This window comes from Oncorhynchus tshawytscha, linkage group LG17, assembly GCF_018296145.1.
Source record: "Oncorhynchus tshawytscha isolate Ot180627B linkage group LG17, Otsh_v2.0, whole genome shotgun sequence".
Taxonomy (NCBI): domain Eukaryota; kingdom Metazoa; phylum Chordata; class Actinopteri; order Salmoniformes; family Salmonidae; genus Oncorhynchus; species Oncorhynchus tshawytscha.
In genome coordinates, this window is record NC_056445.1 from 5161844 (window position 1) to 5182327 (window position 20484).

General features: G+C 43.2%; 1 protein-coding gene across 1 annotated transcript in view; it reads right to left on the reverse strand.

The window, feature by feature from the left end:
- The window catches only part of klf5l (Kruppel-like factor 5 like), a 27318-nt gene extending 19092 nt beyond the window's left edge, over positions 1-8226 (reverse strand). The window contains exon 1 of the mRNA XM_024376789.2: positions 7924-8226. Within this exon, the coding sequence (XP_024232557.1) occupies positions 7924-8061 (138 nt within the window). The 5' untranslated portion in view covers positions 8062-8226. The remainder of the gene's footprint in view (positions 1-7923) is intronic.
- Positions 8227-20484: the final 12258 nt, after the last annotated feature.

Below are 20484 nucleotides of genomic sequence, written 5' to 3' on the forward strand. Positions count from 1 at the left end.
TCACTAGTGAACCCCACCGTCTCTCTCTCAAGCACCTCTGGCCCACAGCCCCTTCTGACATCAGTGCAATCTGACCAGGGAGAGAAACTGAAATGTAAAACCAAGTATTTAACTGGAAAATGACTTCTTTCTATGTGTATTGAGAGCTCCTCCTGTTTGAAGCTGCTCCTTTTCAGGACAGGGCACAAACGGGTCTTGTGTTATTCGGGTGCTGGCAGGCAGGCTAACCCAGCGCCCTTGGCAGTGCTCCCCCCTCTGGCCTGAGCACAGGGGGTTGGTGGCGCCTTCATTTGGGAGGACGGGCTCGTGGTATTGACTGGAGCGGAATCAGTGGAATGATATTAAATACATTAAAACACAGGACTCTCTTCCTCTTCCTCCTGTGTGATGTCATTCCATTTGCTCTGTTCCAGCCATTATTATGAGCCATCCTCCCCTCAGCAGCCTCCACTTGGCCTGAGCGCCCTGGATCCTGTTCTTTAGGCAACAAATGGAAGAAAACATACTGATATAGGGAGAGACTACAATAAGAAACGTTCATTTTCTGTTGCAAAACTTTTTCTGCTGTGTGTTTAAATGAACACAACCCTGGTTCCTCTCCTTCTACCCTTAACCCTCTCGCCACCTCTCCCCCTCCCCCTCGTTCCCCCTCTTCTGTCCATCCCCTTTGTGTCAGAAGAAGAATGGAGTACCACTAAACCCTGGCCCAAGACTGAGTCTGTTAATGATTGTAGACCAGACAACTGCTACATGCCAAAGCCCAGATAACAGAGAAGAGGAGGGAAGAGAAGAAAAGAGCCAACTTCTTATCAGCTCTTTTCTGGGTTATGGGGTAGAGTCAGGGTCCACATCCCGAATGGCACCCTATTCCCTACGTAGTACAGGGCCCATAGGGCTGGTCAAAAGTAGTGCACTATGTAGGGAATACAGGGTGCCATTTGGGATGCACCCAGGGGGGTTTTCACACTTAAGGTCCATGACCATGACTGTGATTTTGAGTTCAGATATTTAGTTTAGATATTAAACTAAAGTCAAAATACCAGCCAAGTCAATACTGTGCAATGAAAGATGACTAATGTCACATTTCATACCAAGTCACCAAGGTTAACTATCAGTAACTATAGCAACTATGCTGTCCAACAATACCATAATGCAATACAAATGCCTTTCAGACCATTGTTAGCCATGCAAATCTATCTGCAACTAATATCCAAATCAGCATCCAACAACACCACTCAAGAGTTCCTTGTGGCCAATAGACTACCCTCCTCCTTACCTGCTCAGAAGTCAGGGGTCAGGATATCCCACAGACAAATGGTCCTGTCTCCTCAATAATGATCCTTTATTAAAGGGAAATACCTGAAATGTGTCTTCCGCATTTGACCCAACCCATCTGAATCAGAGAGGTGCAGAGGGCTGCCTTAATCAACATCCACAGTGCCTGGGGAACAGTGGGTTAGGAAATGGTGTGTATGTTTCCTGGGATCATCTCCATAAACGATCACTGATAGCCATGGGAGGGAGGGAGGGAGGGAGGGAGGGGGAGGGAGGGAGGGAGGGAGGGAGGGAGGGAGGGAGGGAGGGAGGGAGGGAGGGAGGGAGGGAGGGAGGGAGGGAGGGAGGGGGAGGGAGGGAGGGAGGGAGGGAGGGAGGGAGGGAGGGGAGGAGAGGGAGGGAGGGAGGGAGGGGAGGGAGGGGAGGGAGGGAACCTTTGATACCGAAATGATGTTTTATGGCTACTGGCATGATGATAAGATGTGTTGTTTTGGCTTTTTTAGGACTGTCACTTTGAGGACAGTCAGTCATCTTGGTTTGTGAAAAATAATGTAGTGTCATATGAGTATTGATGAGGTTTCCCGAACTCAGTCCTGGCGGATTTTGTGTTTTGTGTTTTCCCTAGGGCACAAAAACAAAATGTGTACCCAGAGGGCACCCCAGGATCGAGTTTGGGAAACCCAGACTTAGACTGCTGACCAGTAGTGTAAAGTACTTAAGTAAAAATACTTTAAAGTACTACTTTTATGGGGTACCTGTACTTTATTTTACTATTTTTGAGCACCTTTACTTCACTACATTTCTAAAGAAAATAATATACTTTTTACTCCATACATATTTCCTGACACCAAAAGTACTCATTACATTTTGAATGTTTAGCAGGACCAGAAAATGGTCTAATTTAAGCACTTATCAAGAGAACATCCCTGGTCATCTCTACTGCCTCTGATCTGGCAGACTCACTAAACAGAGAACATCCCTGGTCATCTCTACTGCCTCTGATCTGGCAGACTCACTAAACAGAGAACATCCCTGGTCATCCCTACTGCCTCTGATCTGGCAGACTCACTAAACAGAGATCCCTGGTCATCTCTATGCCCTGATCTGGCAGTCATAAACAGAGAACATCCCTACTGCCTCTGATCTGGCAGATCTAAACAGAGAACATCCCTGGTCATCCCTACTGCCTCTGATCTGGCAGACTCACTAAACAGAGAACATCCCTGGTCATCCCTACTGCCTCTGATCTGGCAGACTCACTAAACAGAGAACATCCCTGGTCATCTCTACTGCCTCTGATCTGGCAGACTCACTAAACAGAGAACATCCCTGGTCATCTCTACTGCCTCTGATCTGGCAGACTCACTAAACAGAGAACATCCCTGGTCATCCCTACTGCCTCTGATCTGGCAGACTCACTAAACAGAGAACATCCCTGGTCATCCCTACTGCCTCTGATCTGGCAGACTCACTAAACAGAGAACATCCCTGGTCATCTCTACTGCCTCTGATCTGGCAGACTCACTAAACAGAGAACATCCCTGGTCTGCCTCTGATCTGGCAGACTCACTAAACAGAGAACATCCCTGGTCATCCCTACTGCCTCTGATCTGGCAGACTCACTAAACAGAGAACATCCCTGGTCATCCCTACTGCCTCTGATCTGGCAGACTCACTAAACATAAAACGCTTCATTTTGAAATTATGTCAGAGTGTGCCCCTGGCTATCCGTAACAAAAACGATATGGTTTGCTTAATATAAGCAATTTGAAATGACTTATACTTTGACTTTTGATACTTAAGTATATTTTTACAATTACATTTACTTTTGATACTTAACCAAAAACGTTTAGACTTTTACTCGAGTAATATTTCTATTAAGGTATCTTTACTTTTACTCAAGTATAGCAATTGGTCAAAGAAAGTCAAAGTGCTGTGACTTGTTTAGACTGGCCATGGAGTATGAGTATTGAGACATATAGGAAACCACTGTGACTGGTAATGACCATGTGTAGTCTGGCCACAGACTTTGACTGGTAGTGTAGCATAGTCTGGCCATTTACAGTCTGTTTATTGACAGGGGATAATAACACACAAAAAAAAAACCCATACAGAGAGACGAGAGATGAATCAATACACAAGTGAGTGCTTCTACTTGTCTACACTGTAAACCTTCGTAGAGCCACGAAGGATTCACTTGGTTTTGGAGAAGGATGCCACAGCAGGCTAGAAACACGCAGCATTAAAATCAATCAGTTAACCAAACTACATTTTACGCAAAGAGAATAGCAAGGAGAAAAACTCATCTATAACACAGCAAAGAACAGAACACCGGGGAAGCTAAAAGCTTTCAAGGAGCATTCAGCGTGGTCATGGTAAAGTCGATGCCCTGCAGTTGGTAGGTAGGTACTGTAAGTCTATCATATCTAGTATCAAGCATCTAGTGTACTTACTACAGAGAGCTGATCTGTGTCCCACCATGATGATAAGGCACTGGAGCGTACCATTGAATGGCTGTTCGTGGGGAAACACCCCCAGCATCACCCCTGTTGGTGCAACTCCCTGGTGCTTTGTTTACCCACAATACAACTCACCTCTCATCTCAATGAGACACAGCACAAATCTCCTGCTCAAAATAAAATGTCCACTTCTCAAGATTCTGACTGATCTAGTCTAAAAGTATGAGATAAAAACACATGCTGGATAGAATATATGCAACACACAGATAAACATAAATGTATCTATGAATGAAACGGATTCCTTTAAAAAGTAATTCACCGTTCCCTCCAAACACTTTTGGTTTCCTTTCACTAGCTAAGTGTAGTTATATGGATGTGTGCCAGAGGTGACTGTTGGAGAATGGGGCAGACCTGTAGACCCGATGCAAATGGGCTGTATTGCATTTGCAGTCAAATGGCTAGTCAAACTAAACGCCACTGACTATCTGAAAAAATGTCTATAAATTCTGCCTCTAAAGTGAGCTGTTGAAGTCTGACTGTGGCCTAAAACAACCTCGGGGAATGAAGAAAGATATGTCTAAATTCTGTCTCTAAAGTGACCTGTTTAAGTCTGACTGTGGCCTAAAAAAACCTCGGGGAATGAAGAAAGATATGTCTAAATTCTGTCTCTAAAGTTACCTGTTTAAGTCTGACTGTGGCCTAAAACAACCTCGGGGAATGAAGAAAGAGGTCTAAATTCTGCCTCAAAATGTCCTTAATTCCTCTGTAATTACTATGCAGTTACAGGTAACTACACCGATATATCTACAAATCCCATGTGACTAAATGGCGCCAGTGCAACCAGAGACATTGTAACAGCTACAGAATGTAAACATTCTATAGGTCTTTACATAATGAAACTACAGTGCTTTGTTAGATCAGATAAGGTCATTGGAATACCCTTTTGACTTGAGCACATTCAACCACAATGACTGGAGGTTCACAACAGTAGCCAACTACCGGGAAACATAGGCTCATCCATCAGCCTTTCTCCCCTGGCCTGCAGTTACTTTGCCTAGCTTGGTATTGTATCACCCACCTCCTGCCCCAAGCAGTATAGAGATAGATTAGGGATAAGCGCCCTAGTTTTTTGTTTGGTTTATTTGATCATTTAAAACAAGGTACACATACTAAATGATTAAGAATCATTGAGGATAAACACAAGAAAGTTGACAAGTTATTTCTATTGTAATCCTCTTCCATGATAGTGTTTGGTATATGTGGCAGGACAAACCAAATAGAGCAGGGCCCTGTACAGACAGGTCTAACTGCATACTGCTGTCATGACAGGCATGGCCACACTCTTAAAGATGAAGGCGCTAGTTGGAACCAAATAAGGTTCTTGAGAGCGATGCCATACGGGAACCATTTTAGGGTCTCTGAAGAACCATGAATTGGATGGTTCTTTGAGGAACCATACAAATATCCCAAACCATAAATAATTCAGCCCTCCAGGACCGGATTTGAATAGCCTTGCTTTAGGGTTTTAAGCCTTATTGAAATATTTCCCAGGATGCCTTTCGAGTGAATTTTAGCATTACCAGAACCACCCATGACTGTGTTTGCTAGTGACAGAGGAATGGTTGCTGCATTAATTAATGTTTAGTCATGTGGCATTCACCAAGTGAAATCCTAAGTGAATATGTTGTCATTAAAATGAATAAATCTAAAATTTGAGACAGAAATTCCTAGGCCCTCAAAATATGGTTTAATGGCCTAGTTTTACCCTAATACAGTGGCCTGAAACTCATAGTTCACAGGTCACATCAGGCCTGCAAGTCATATTATGATGGTTTGCTAAGTGATGTGTAAATCCTATTGGAATCCAGTCAGAGTAGGGATATCCAACATTTAGATGTTTTTTTTTGAGGTCTGCCAGTGTTAGGAAGACTGAGATATGAGACTACCTTAAACATCTAAACTGAAACAACCATTTCAGTAACGGGTACAATGAGTCCACGTAATAGTTTAGAAAAAAATATATGTTATTTATATGTGAGTAGCATAAGAGTAATTCATGAATAAATGTACATGCAAAAATACAGATACAAATCTAACAATTCTAAAAACCATCCTGCAACAGAGCATGTTAGGAAAGATGATAACGATGGCCGTGGTTTTGGTTCAACTCTGGTTATTAACACCAACAGTGGGGTTATTTAACCACACAAGAGTCTTAATTGAAACTTTTACAGTGTTCATTTAACACTTGAATCAACACTAGAAGTGTTACACGGGAAAAATCAACACTAGTTCTACATAGCTACCTCAATTACCTCGCACATTGACTCGGTACTAGTACTCCCTGTATATAGCCGTGCTATTTGAACTCGTTACTGTTGTTCACTGTGTATCCTCATCTCTATTTCTATTTGAATATTTACCTTTAACTCTGCATTGTTGGAAAAGGACTGGTGAGTAAGGCATTTCTCTGTTAGTCTACACCGGTTGTTTTACGAAGCATGGGACAAATAACCTCTGATTTGATTTCGTTAACGCTGACCAATTTGCTGTGGGCTATGAAAGGGACACATACATTCCAGATCCCTTTTAGAGTTCTGAAGAATCATAGATGCCCCTTCAACAACATCACACTTAACTCAAAGGTTCTTTATCGGCCAGATTTGTCCAAAGGAACGTTAACAGCCGAGGAAAGAACATGTAAGAATCTTCAGGGCAGGGAAAAGGCAACATCATTCGACTGCCTTGAAGCATCAATTCCTATACGACACAAAGACATGTCTCTGAGACAAAAATCGCCCTATATTTAGTTCATATGAACCCAGTGCCCTGTCCTTTAGGGAATGTGGGCATATATTAGAGAAACTAGCCTAATGACAGTGCCCTCTCTTGTTGATACAGTGGTGCCATGTTAATTACTAATAATGAATAGTAACTTAATCAACTTCATAAGTTCCATTTCAAAAGGTAAAACTATGCTTCTTGAACTTTTGATTGCAATATTGTCTGAAATGAAACGGGCCATATTCCTATTAAATCTATCATTAGCCTCAATCCAACCATGAAGAAAGACAGTAAATGACAATCATAACTAGGTTAAACACAACAGGGGCTATATATGATAACATAAATCCACATCAATTAATTGCTGTCAATTCTAAAGTGATCTCCATCAACGGTAAGTGGACACCCTCAGATCCCGTTCAGCGGTTGAGATTGAGCCAGATGTTGCTGGGGAAACACGACACCAGAAGGGGAACTGAACTACCTGCAGGTGGGGGTCGGGATCTGGGGTACACCTCACACACTCCCTCTTAAAATCAGCAGGAAAGACAGATCATTGCAAGGCAAATGCACAATAAAGAACCCACAATATGATGGGTGAGAATCTACAGAGAACGTGGAGTATGTGGACATGTGCAAATGCGGACAAATATTAGTAATAATAATATGGACATATGTATAAGAAAAACGTGGCCAAATTAAGGGTATAATTAATCCGTTTGGTCTTGAACCATAAGAAAATATTTTGTCGATGTGTTAAATTATATTATACAGTTTACTTGCACCTTGATCGATCCTGTTTCCCGCAGAGCTAAGTCAAATTATTCACGTTAAACCCTATTCGGTTCTATTGCACACTTCGTTCGTTGTCGATAAAGTGCCAGCTAAATAAATACATATATTTCTAAAATAATCTTCAAACGAATGCAACACAGGAAAAATATGAATTTATAATGAACAGATTGAGAAATCTTTAACAGAAAAAAATCGGAATCAATTTGTAGGCCTATTCAACAACATTCGTGCTTGCGTCGAGTAACAATCGTGCTTGCGTCGAGTAACGCGTGGGTAACAATGCCATAGGCTTTTCCATAGGCTAACCTTTTTGGAATATGGACAATCCTGTGTATTGATTAGGCCTACGTGTGCTCTTTCTCCCAAGAACAATAAAATACGTTATTCACTGTTATGCATCATACGAATAGGTTTATTGTGATTTTAGATAAGCGAAGGACACCTGAATGGAACGATTCACTTCTACAGTTTTCACATTGAGACTATTTCTTGAGTGGGAGTGTCCCACTGTTCAACTGACTGCAGAATATGAACCAGGAGAAGGGCGGAACACTGTGGAGCCCCTGGCCGCACCTGGGCTACCTCCACTGGGCTAAGATGTCATTCTCACCGCGGGTTTCACTTCCTCGAACACGGACGAGTCCTCTGCGCCGTCGGCTCCAGACATCCGCACAGGCTTCAGCTGCGTGAAAACAGCCCTCTCATCTGTGTGTGGAGGATTCATGGCCAGTCCTATACTAGTTGCCATAGTTATCTCTCCGATAAAACGTATTCAAATAGCGCTTCCTTTATAAATATGACTTATGTAAAGTACATATAGATTTGACAACTGTTGCGTGATAAGCGCGTCGTTGTCGGGTCCAGGTGCGCGCAGTAATTCCAAATCCCTCACTGGCTCACAGGTCATTTTACCTGCGCTCAAGTAAGCCAAGTGAGACCTGGAAGTCATGATTGACAAAAACATTAGCCAATTCAAGCGAGGGAGTGTCCTCTACCCCAATCACCTGTGCCGTAGGTGTTTTTCACGTGGGTGATGAGGAAACTACATAATGGAGAAGGAGAGAGAAAGGGGGATGATGTTGGAAGAACAAGCATGGTTTTTAGTTCATAAACAGCATATAGCCCAGTTATAACGTAGATATTTCACACACAAGCGCACTCACACAAACGCAGGCACACACGTTTGTGTCCCTGAGGGTTTGTGTGTGTATTTCAGTAGGAAGAGAAAAGGCAGTGAAACCCGAATCATAGTAAATAATGAACTGGCTGCCACAACATATTAATGATCGAAAATAGAAAATATGATCTTAAACAGGATTAGAAAATGTCTGCTTCAGGACTCAGATAAATGTAACATAGTTCCTGTGAGAACAGACCCGGTCTTAGAAATGGATAGTGTTTATATTGTGTCATAATAGTGGTAGATTGGCATTCTTGTGCTTCAGAATTAGAACACTGTAATCTAGGACGTGATGTAAATACTGGCACGGTTCTGATATAAACATGATACAAGAGGCACACATTTTTTTTTAACGATAACCTTTATTTAACTAGGCAAGTCAGTTAAGAACAAATTCTTATTTACAATGACGGCCTACCAGGAACAGTGGGTTAACTGCCTTGTTCAGGGGCAGAACGACAGATTTTTACCTTGTCAGCTCGGGGATTAGATCCAGTAACCTTTCAGTTAATGGTCCAACGCTCTAACCACTAGGATACCTGCTGCCCCGAAGTCTAAGCCAAGACTTGGATTAGATTTGGAATAGAACCAGGGATACGGTAAAAAGTTATACAGGTATGAGAGTAACTCGGGTAAGAGGCAACTAGTAACGGGAATTCAGTTAACTTTGTTTGGCTGTCACTAGGTAAAGGCATCATCCTACTGTACAGAGAAGTCCTCTATCTTCTGCATCTCCAGACAGGTGCATGATTTAATATCAAAATTATAGGTAAATAAGGGTCCACCATGTTCTGTCTGTCTGGGAAACCAATGTCTGTCCAGGTAAATTAATTATGCAAATAATAACTAGGCTACACACACAGCATAATGGCATGTGTTGTACACTGACTACACACCTCATAAAGTAATGTCTATGCATAATAATGTACGGTCATAGTATGTATTGTAGTTTTATCAGGTTACAGAAGCTAAACTCAATGGTGAGCATCTTTCTACATCTTGGAGTTAGACAAAGGTGAAACCAGGTCAACCACTTTAATTGTGTGTGTGTGTGTGTGTGTGTGTGTGTGTGTGTGTGTGCGTGTGTGCATATGTGGATAGTTAGTGGGTGAGCAGATATTGTCATTTTCATTCATCCATTTGAAAGAAGTGGATGGGGCAGTAGTGTGGGAAAAGAGAGGAAACCAGACACTGCATTCCACCTCTCTCTCTCTCTCTCTCTCTATCTCTCTCTCTCTCTCTCTCTCTCTCTCTCTCTCTCTCTCTCTCTCTCTCTCTCTCTCTCTCTCTCTCTCTCTCTCTCTACCTCTCTCTCTCTCTCTCTCTCTCTCTCTCTCTCTACCTCTCTCTCTCTCTCTCTCTCTCTCTCTCTCTCTCTCTCTCTCACACTCTATCTACCTCTCTCTCTCTCTCTCTCTCTCTCTCTCTCTCTCTCTCTCTCTCTCTCTCTCTCTACCTCTCTCTCTCTCTCTCTCTCTCTCTCTCTCTCTCTCTCTCTCTCTCTCTCTCTCTCTCTCTCTCTCTCTCTACCTCTATCTACCTCTCTCTCTCTCTCTCTCTCTATCTCTCTCTCTCTCTCTCCTCTACCACTACCTCTCTCTCTCTCTCTCTCTCTCTCTCTCTCTCTCTCTCTCTCTCTCTCTCTATCTACCTCTCTCTCTCTCTCTCTCTCTCTCTCTCTCTACCTCTCTCTCTCTCTCTCACATCTACCTCTCTCTCTCTCTCTCTCTCTCTCTCTCTCTCTCTATTCATTTCAAAAGTGAAATTAACAATAAAAATGAACAGTAAACATTACACTCACAGAAGTGTAAGAAGAAGAAGGGAAAATAAATATGGGTTGTATTTACAATGGTGTTTGTTCTTCACTGGTTTCCCTTTTCTTGTTGCAACAGGTCACAAATCTTGCTGCTGTGATCGCACACTGTGGTATTTCACCCAGTAGATATGGGAGTTTATCAAAATTGGGTTTGTTTTCAAATTCTTTGTGGTTCTGTGTAATCTGAGGGAAATATGTGTCTCTAATATGGTCATACATTTGGCATGAGGTTAGGAAGTGCAGCTCAGTTTCCACCTCATTTTATGGGCAGTGTGCACATAGCCTGACTTCTCTTGACAGCCAGGTCTGCCTATGGCGACCTTTCTCAATAGCAAGGCTAAGCTCACTGAGTCTGAACATAGTCAAAGCTTTCCTTAAGTTTGGGTCAGTCACAGTGGTCAGGTATTCTGCCACTGTGTACTCTCTGTTAAGGACTAAATAGCATTCTAGTTTGCTCTCTTTTTTTGCTAAATATTTCCAATGTGTAAAGTAATTATCCTTAAGTTTTTTCATGATTTGTATGGGTCTGATTGTGTTGCTGTCCTGAGACTCTGTGGTGTCAGCTTGCAGGACCAGCTTTCTTAGGGGACTCTTCTCCAGGTTAATCTCTCTGTAGGTGATGGCTTTGTTATGGAAGGTTTGGGAATCGCTTTCTTTTAGGTGGTTATAGAATTTAAGGTCTCTTTTCTGGATTTTGATCATTAGGGGGTATCGGCCTGCTCCGTTGTACACAGAGTATGTTTTTGCAAAATTTGGCATGCAGAGTCTCAATTGGTGAGCGGACCCCAGACCTCACAACCATAGAGGGCAATTGGTTCTATAACGTAGTCAAGTATTTTTAGCCAGATCCTAATTGGTATGTCAAATGTTCTGTTCCTTTTGATGGTGTAGAAGACCCTTCTTGCCTTGTCTCTCAGATCGTTCCAGCGTTGTGGAAGTTACCTATGGTTCTGAGGTCTCTCTCTCCTCTACCTGAACTACAGTTATGACAGGTGAACCCACCCCCTCTGATGTAAGATGAGATAAATCCATAGTCAAGTTCAAGGGAGGGGTTTAGAGACATCTGTTCTAAGGGGGGTGGAGTTCAGTACCCTGGTGCTATTCTGATTCTCTCCATTGGCTCCTTTGTTGGAGGAGCTCTAGTTGATGGAACCATATCTGATGGCTATCTGCTCTCATCAGACAGACAGTGAGCAGCCACCAATCTGACCCGTCAGACAAGCACCATCAAAGCTAAGGACCCCTGACCTGGGGCGTCAACACATATGCCTGCCATGCTGATGCAAAGATCAATTGGAGCTCTCAGTCTACCAGTACAGATAAGCATAATTCAATGAAGCACCCCAAATGACCAAAATGAGGGGTGCATCATTGTATTGATGAAAAACTTATTTTTAAACATACACATCACAACAGAAGTTTTTTGTAGCCCAACAGGTCTAACCAAAGTTATTCTGTGTAGGTTAGAGTGTGAAAAATCACCAACTTTAGCATCCATAAAGTGTGCTGTTTAAAAAAATATTATTGTACTTCTCTGTCTCCAATGCAGTGTATAGTTTGAACCAAAACTCAATTTAGTAAAATGAGTGGATAAGAGGAGTGCCTGGTTGTTTGTTTACATGGCTGGTATCAGATTTGCATGGTAGACTGCTTGATTGATGGAGGGTATACCACAGCCCATTATTCTGTGTGTGTGTGTGTTTGTGTGTGAATGAGATTGTGTGGTTACCCGTGCTTACCTGCTCGACTTGAGTTACAGGCAGGGATACGCATATGGCTGTACACGTGTGCCACCCCCACACACACACACACACACACACACACACACACACACACACACACACACACACACACACACACGCACACACACACACACACACACACACACACACACACACACACACACACACACACACACACACACACACACACACACACACACACCTGCATGCTTTACAGTCATAATGTTTAAGGATGATTTATCATCTGTTACTATAGAAGGACTGTATTGCTGCAACCCTTGCTTGACACAAAATGCACACTATTTATCCATGTTCCCACCTGTTAGGATTACCTGTTAAAGCTTTAAATAATGTACACCATTCCTACATTATTGATCACAAGCAGTATATACAATGATTCACCCTCCACAGTATAGGAGAGTTCTCAGGAGCGTGGTGCACAGTACTGAGTTACACATATGAATAGTGTGTTAATCAGTAAACTGCAGTAAATCATTAGACATCTTGTTGTATTCATTAATATTAGCAAATACATGCAGACATTTACTCAATTCAGTACTCATACAGCTACGTAATAATTTGTTATATGCTGTTCATAGGCATACCTTGACTTCTTACCAGTATTGTGAATAAGTACAGTGGATATGGTCTACAGTGGTACAGAGAGCCTTGGTTGTGCATCCAAAATGCCACCCTATTCCCTACATGGTGCACTACTTTTGAGCAGAACCCTATAGGCCCTGGTCAAAAGCGGTGCAATATAAAGGGTGCCATTTAGGACACAATCTTGGTTTGGCTGTGGCCTCCTGAGTTGAGCCTGATGTTGACAGAGGGAGGGTGCCCTTGTCCTTCAGCCCTGAATAGTCTCTGATTGTTCTCAGGAATGACTGCAGGGCTGCTAAACTGGGTTTCTTTCAATAAGACAAGAATCTGCATTGATCTGAACAAACTGTCAAGTGCTAGCAGATCATTACTCAACAGGCAAATCAAGCCAGAGCTGACCCAGGCCCTGTAAAGCTATTGTACTGTAGAATGAAGTAGGGCTGGTTGACAAAAGACTTTGAGAGTGGTTGTGTGTGTCATTTTTACTATCTTGTGTGGTATGGTCAAACGTGAACGAGTGCACGCACACACACGCACGCACGCACGCACGCACGCACACACACACACACACACACACACACACACACACACACACACACACACACACACACACACACACACACACACACACACACTTCCTGTCTTCCAAGTAAAAGTTGATGAATCAGATGTGGGTCTTTTTCACTGACGCATTGGGCCCATGGCCAGAACGGAAGCTCATTACGATTATAAAGCCCTGAGAGAGTGAATGAGAGTTGGATGCAGTGCTTGACTTTGGCAGGAGCTCACCAGAGCTGAGTACATTTACCTTTCACATTTTAGCAATTTAGACTCATACAGAGCGACATACTGTAGTGAGTGCATACATTTCCATACTTTTTTCCCATACTGGTCCCCCATGGGAATTGAACCCACAACCCTGGCTTTGCAAGCGCCATGCTCTACCAACCAGTACTGGCGCACAAATGTTCTACTGCTTGAGCTCCTGTTACTCTTCTAGAATATTATCTCAAAGGTTTTGAGGAGCTCCTGCACCTAAATATAAACAGTACCTGCACCCAAAATGAGTACCGGAACCTATTTCAGTCCAAGTCGAGCACTGGTTGGATGAGATTGGGAGGTGGTAATGAGCGTGAACAGGCTGGACAGGGCAGCTGACTGGGCAGCTCACTTCCTGTCTCCGTTCCGAACGGCACCCTATTAACTCTATTTCATGCTTTACTTTTGACCAGGGCCCATAGGGGCTGAGTTCCAAATGGCACCCTTTCCCTTTATCGTGCACTACTTTGTCAAAAGTAGTACACCAAATAGGCAATAGGGTGCCATTTGGGATGTAGTCCCTGTGTTGCCACTGGCCATGAAGATTTTGCATATAAAGACCATTATCTTTAGTCTACAAACACACACACACACACACACACAAATAAAAAATACACACACACACACACACACACTACACAAGGATCTTTCTGGAGGTTTTATTGACACGATGGTGACAGGAAGACGGCTGAGACAGACATTTTATTACAATACGTATCACTGTGTGTGTGTGTGTGTTACCAAGGCTGTTGGTGGACCTCATCAACTGGCAGACAGATTGCACAACATTGGGTAAACTTACTGGTGGCCATAAAGATTCTGTATTTGATAGGTTCCAAGATATTGTTTGTCTACGTTTTTATTTCCCTGGTTGAGACATTCACTGTCTTCTTTGGCAGACAATCCAGAGACATTTGCAATCAGTGATGCCTTGTGCCCTTTGGTATGCACCAGAGCCATACAGTACATATCTACACTTCGTTCCCTCCTTCAGGTAACAGTAGTTATATTCATAACTGTACATTTTCAATGGGGTTGAGGTCCAGATGTTGATTTTGTGGTCAATTAACCATTTCTTTGTGGATTTTATGTGTGCATGGGGTTAGTGTCTTGCTAAAAGGTCCACTTGCTGCCAAGTTTCAGCATTCTGGCAGAGGCAACCACTTTGCGATGGCCATCTCAGTCTCTGGACTTCAACCCCATTGAAATGTACAGTTATGAATATAACTACTGTTACCTGAACGAGGGAACAAAGAATAGCATATAGTACTATGGGGAGTCAACAACCAATCCTATTCACCTGACACAAACTGAAATCACACCCAACAGACCAATGGCTTACGAGCCCGCCCTCGGAAGCTATAATCCTGGAGCTCGCATCCCATTTCCTCAATCCAGTACCACTCTTCAGCGAGCCCAAACCCCTTGATGGCAGGGGGCCAAAATATGTTATACCTCGTTCCCTCCTTCAGGGTACAGTAGTTATATTCATAACTGTACGTTCCCTAACCTCACGGTTCCAAGAACAATTACTAACAATTACCAAAACAACAGAACACTTGTCGTGATTTGGTAAAGCCCACACACATGCTTTATAGCGTCAACCTATTTCGATGAACCGCGGCAGCCCAATACTCAAACCCACAGGAAACTGTGCAAACCCTGATAATGTGCTCTCGGGGGGCTGCCGGCCATTAAAGCAATCCAAGGCTCAAATCCACAGAGAAACTGTGATAACCCAGACAAAACTCTGCCTAACATCGACCATGGCGGCCCAAGTCTATAGAACCCATGGTTCCAAGAACAACACTTACCTTGCGACCCTGAAAAGTCAGGCAATTCCAAAACAACAGGGCACCTGATGTGACTTGGTAATGCGTATACGCGCACCGCTTCATCGACAAACCTCCTCTTCTGTTGGGACAAAAACGCACAATTCAGAACCAAGTCCAGAACGAATCCCAGAAACTGAATGTGCTGAGCCAGAGTCAAACAACTTTTCTGGTGATTCATTATGAACCCCAGTGACTGAATATGGGAAACCAGCATGGCAGCGTGGAGTGCTACCTGTTCCCTCGACCAGCCAATCGTCCAGATAGGCCAATACGCTGATCAACTGGCACCACACCAGTGCCAAAGCCACTTCCACCACCATAGAAAAGGAGCGGCAATAGGGAGAGGGGAGGAAGTATAGGACATGTACATATGCATGCTTCAGATCTATGGACGCGAACCAATCGCTGGGATGCACAGATTGCAAATGCTGGCAAAGGGTGAGCATTTTGAACTTGCAACCTTGAGGTGCTTGTTTAAAACATGCAAGTTCTGTATGGGACGCAACGTTCCATTGCTCTTGGGAACTAAGAAGTACCGGCTGTACCAACTGCTCTGTACTTCTGGCACGAGGACCACCTGAATAGCCTGCTTTTGTAGGAGAGAGGAAAACTCCTCTCTCAAGACAGGTGCAAAGGACCGTGGGGAACAATGACATAATGATGCAATGAAAAGGAGGAGAACACACAGTGAACTGCAGACCGTACACCCTGTTCACCATCCTCACCCCCCATGGTGAAACTGTGCATGCCAGCCACTGGACGGAGCACGCTGCCAGTCTCTCATACATGATCTCCTGAAGGAGTGCCACCCTGGCGACTGACACAGTCTTGGCAACTGTGTGTCTGAACGTGGGGAAGAAAGTGTGTGTTCTGATATCCAAGAGTCAATCAGTGACTCTGAACACTGCTGACACCCCTCCCCTATCAATTCCGACCACCAATCTTCCAAAAGTCAGCCCGTCTCCCAATGGAAGTTGAGCCCAGCCGGAGAAAATGGCCACACGAACTGGTCTGAACCAAGGCCTCCTGAGCGTGTTTCCACCCCAGGCAAACAGGACAGCACTAGTGAGTATCTTTAATTTTCATTGTGAAACCACATGCCATAGGGCACAGTCTTATGTTCAAACTCGGCTGGTTAGCTTTTTTGGACTTACTCTTACCACTGGTCATCTTAATCAAGCAAGGAAGCGCTGGCTACACCAGCAGAGCAGAAAGTAGTGGGTTTTTAGAAAACACAAAACCGATCCCAAGACCCAAAACTTGGAACATTTAAGGGGACGAGTACTTTCTCCCCACTAACAAGACACCTAAGTTGGAGCTGAATCTCGTAGCCTTCGTGTACTTGAAAAGTTTGTAAATTGAGTGACGCGTTCTCCCTTCAGGCGAGCTGAAGAGCAAAGAAATGGATGTGAGCCCCGGTATTATAACCAGAAACGTGGGGCTTCGAAGGGCGGGCTCGTTATCCATTGGCCCGTTGGGTGTGATGTCAGTTTACTTCAGGTGAATAGGATTGGTTGTTGACTCCCCATCGTATCCTATACCGAGTGACCTACTGTGATTTGAATTGAAGAGGGTAGACCGTAAGTGCAGACTAAGGATATCAAGAATCTGGAAAGATTCTGTATGGAGGAATGGTCTAAGATTCCTCCCACTGTGTTCTCCAATCTCAGAAAACATTTTAGAAAAAGGCTTAGCGCCGTTATCCTCACAAAATCAGGTATGGAAAGGTATTGAAAACCGGTGTGCCAAAATTTTTACTCTTATCTTTTAGAGATTTTTTTAAAAACTTGTTAAACAAAATCTATTTCTCAGAGCAATTGTATCAGTATAATAATAATATACATATTTTTTTAGCATACAATGTACAGTGCCTTGCGAAAGTATTCGGCCCCCTTGAACTTTGCGACCTTTTGCCACATTTTCAGTTTTTGATTTGTTAAAAAAGTTTGAAATATCCAATAAATGTCGTTCCACTTCATGATTGTGTCCCACTTGTTGTTGATTCTTCACAAAAAAATGCAGTTTTATATCTTTATGTTTGAAGCCTGAAATGTGGCAAAAGGTCGCAAAGTTCAAGGGGGCCGAATACTTTCGCAAGGCACTGTAGTTGTGTTTGTATTATTTATTTTACAAACTCTTTTTTTTGTTCATCTTCATCAAGGGTGCCAATAATTTTGGACCTGACTGTATATCTATGGCTCTGGTAAGCACTGCAGAGTGCCTTGAGTCATGCGAGAGAGAAGTATGCACTTGATTTGAGACTAGTATGTAGTTGATTTGGAAAAATGTTCATTCGTTTTTATGAAATTACTACAGAACAAACCCCAAAAACCGAGATCACAGTTTGGTGTGTTTACTTTTCGTAACTCATCATAACTATCAAGCTGAAGAAATGAACATCTCAGATCTGGAAAACAATCTCTCAGATGACATAACAACTACTTATCATTAAATTGCACTTACACTCTGCTCCCTTTTCTACAGCTCCACCGGAAGTGTCTCCCTTCAACCCCTTCTCAGTCACAGAATAGAGAACCAAAACATAAACTCAGCAAAAAAAGAAAGTCCTCTCATTGTCAACTACATTTATTTTCAGCAAACTTAACATGTGTAAATATTTGTATGAACATAACAAGATTCAACAACTGAGACATAAACTGAACAAGTTCCATAGACATGTGACTAACAGAAATTGAATAATGTGTCCCTGAACAAAGGGGTAACAGTCCGTATCTGGTGTGGCCACCAGCTGCGTTTAAGTACTGCACTGCATCTCCTCCTCATGGACTGCACCAGATTTGCCAGTTCTTCCTGTGAGATGTTACCCCACTCTTCCACCAAGGCACCTGCAAGTTCCCGGACATTTCTGGGGGGAATGGCCCTAGCCCTCACCCTCCGATCCAACAGGACCCAGACATGCTCAATGGGGTGAGATCCGGGCTCTTTGCTGGCCATGGCAGAACACTGTCATTCCTGTCTTGCAGGAAATCACACACAGAACGAGCGGTATGGCTGGTGGCATTGAAATACTGGAGGGTCATGTCAGGATGAGCCTGCAGGAAGGGTACCAGATTAGGGAGGAGGATGTCTTCCCTGTAACACACAGCGTTGAGATTGCCTGCAATGACAACAAGCTCAGTCCGATGATGCTGTGACACACCACCCCAGACCATTACGGACCCTCCACATCCAAATTGATGCCGCTCCAGAGTACAGGCCTCGGTGTAACGCTCATTCCTTCGACGATACATGCAAATCCGACCATCACCCCTGGTGAGACAAAACCTGCGACTCGTCAGTGAAGAGCACTTTTTGCCAGTCCTGTCTGGTCCAGCGACGGTGGGTTTGTGCCCATAGGCGATTGCCGGTGATGTCTGGTCAGGACCTGCCTTACAACAGGCCTACAAGCCCTCAGTTCAGCCTCTCTCAGCCTATTGCGGACAGTCTGAGCACTGATGGAGGGATTGTGCGTTCGTGGTGTAACTTGGGCAGTTGTTGTTGCCATCCTGTACCTGTCCCGCAGGTGTGATGCTCGGATATACCGATCCTGCGCAGGTGTTGTTACACGTGGTCTGCCACTGCGAGGACGATCAGCTGTCCATCCTGTTTCCCTGTAGCGCTGTCTTAGGTGTCTCACAGTGCGGACATTTCAATTTATTGTCCTGGTCACATCTGCAGTCCTCATGCCTCCTTGCAGCATGCCTAAGGCACCTTCACACAGATGAGCAGGAACCCTGGGCATCTTTCTTTTGGTGTTTTTCAGAGTCAGTAGAAAGGCGTCTTTAGTGTTCTACGTTTTCATAACTGTGACCTTAATTGCCTACCGTCTGTAAGATGTTAGTGTCTTAACAACTGTTCCACAGGTACATGTTCATTAATTGTTTATGGTTCATTGAAAAAGCATGGGAAACAGTGTTTAAACCCTACAATGAAGATCGGTGAAGTTTATTTGGATTTTTACAAATTATCTTTGAAAGACAAGGTCCTGAAAAAGGGACGTTTCTTTTTTTTGCTGAGTTTAGAATGTGAGTATACCTGTAGAGTATACTATACAACTCAAACATCATGTGGCGGCAAGGCATCTCTCCCACTCTTCATTTGGGAAGAGACATTTGGAAATGTGTTGCTCTAATTCTCACAAATGTCAAAATCCATTGAATTGTATGGGAACTTCTCTTCTCAAATAATCTATAGTGTATTTAGTGTGTTTTTATAGAAGGTGGTTGTATCTTGGTGGAAAGAGAAGAAACACTCTTTACTTGCCACAGGTTTAGTCATCATGATAGTAATGCAATACCACTTCAGATATTTGCTTAGCAAACTTTACATCACTGGCAAAATCCTCTCTCTCTCTCTCTTGACAACAGTGCAAAAAAGAAGTCAGAGTGTGAACCCACAGGATGCACCTGTCCCTTTAAGACAGAGGAAGTGTCTCAACCTCCCAGGTGCAGGAATACAATGGGATGTGACCATATTTGGTTTCAGGAAATGCTGGAATTCCTTCAGGTGAGATCGGCCAAGGGATTTACGTCACAAAGCAAATGGGGTCACATGAGTGAAGTGAACACAGGTCTGTAAGAACGCAACACGCTAATTTAACCCCCGCACTGCCAAGTCATTCTGAATGAGACAACTATTCACTATCACTACTGTAGAGAACACAGTTCAACCAATCTCACTGCCTGTGTATTACTGATTGCACCAGTCCAACTGTAGGCAGGCATGCAACCCAGAAAATCATGATAAGGAATTGTATTTTATATCAAATGCTAAATATTATAATTTAGATGCATATATTAGAAAATAGAAAATGAAATCATACTTAGAAAATAACTTATTTTATTATTTTAGAATAATAAAACTTCAATAAAAATGTAGATCCTATCTAATTTCTAAGGAATGTGCATGTACAGATGAAGGAATAGTAACATATCTTTAGTTAATGTAAACATGCACTCATTCTTTACTCAACCACATGATCATTTCTCATACCTGCAACACTGGGAAAGCTTCATTAAATGTATTTTGATATGTAAATACCCTTTCTGAGTGTTTGGTTCATCTGTTTTCCCAACACAAACATAATGAGGACACTACCACCTGAAAAGTCAGGACACCTGAAATAGGGCTGAAACTCTCCAGGCAAAAATTGGATGGTCACCCTAACACATAGTCA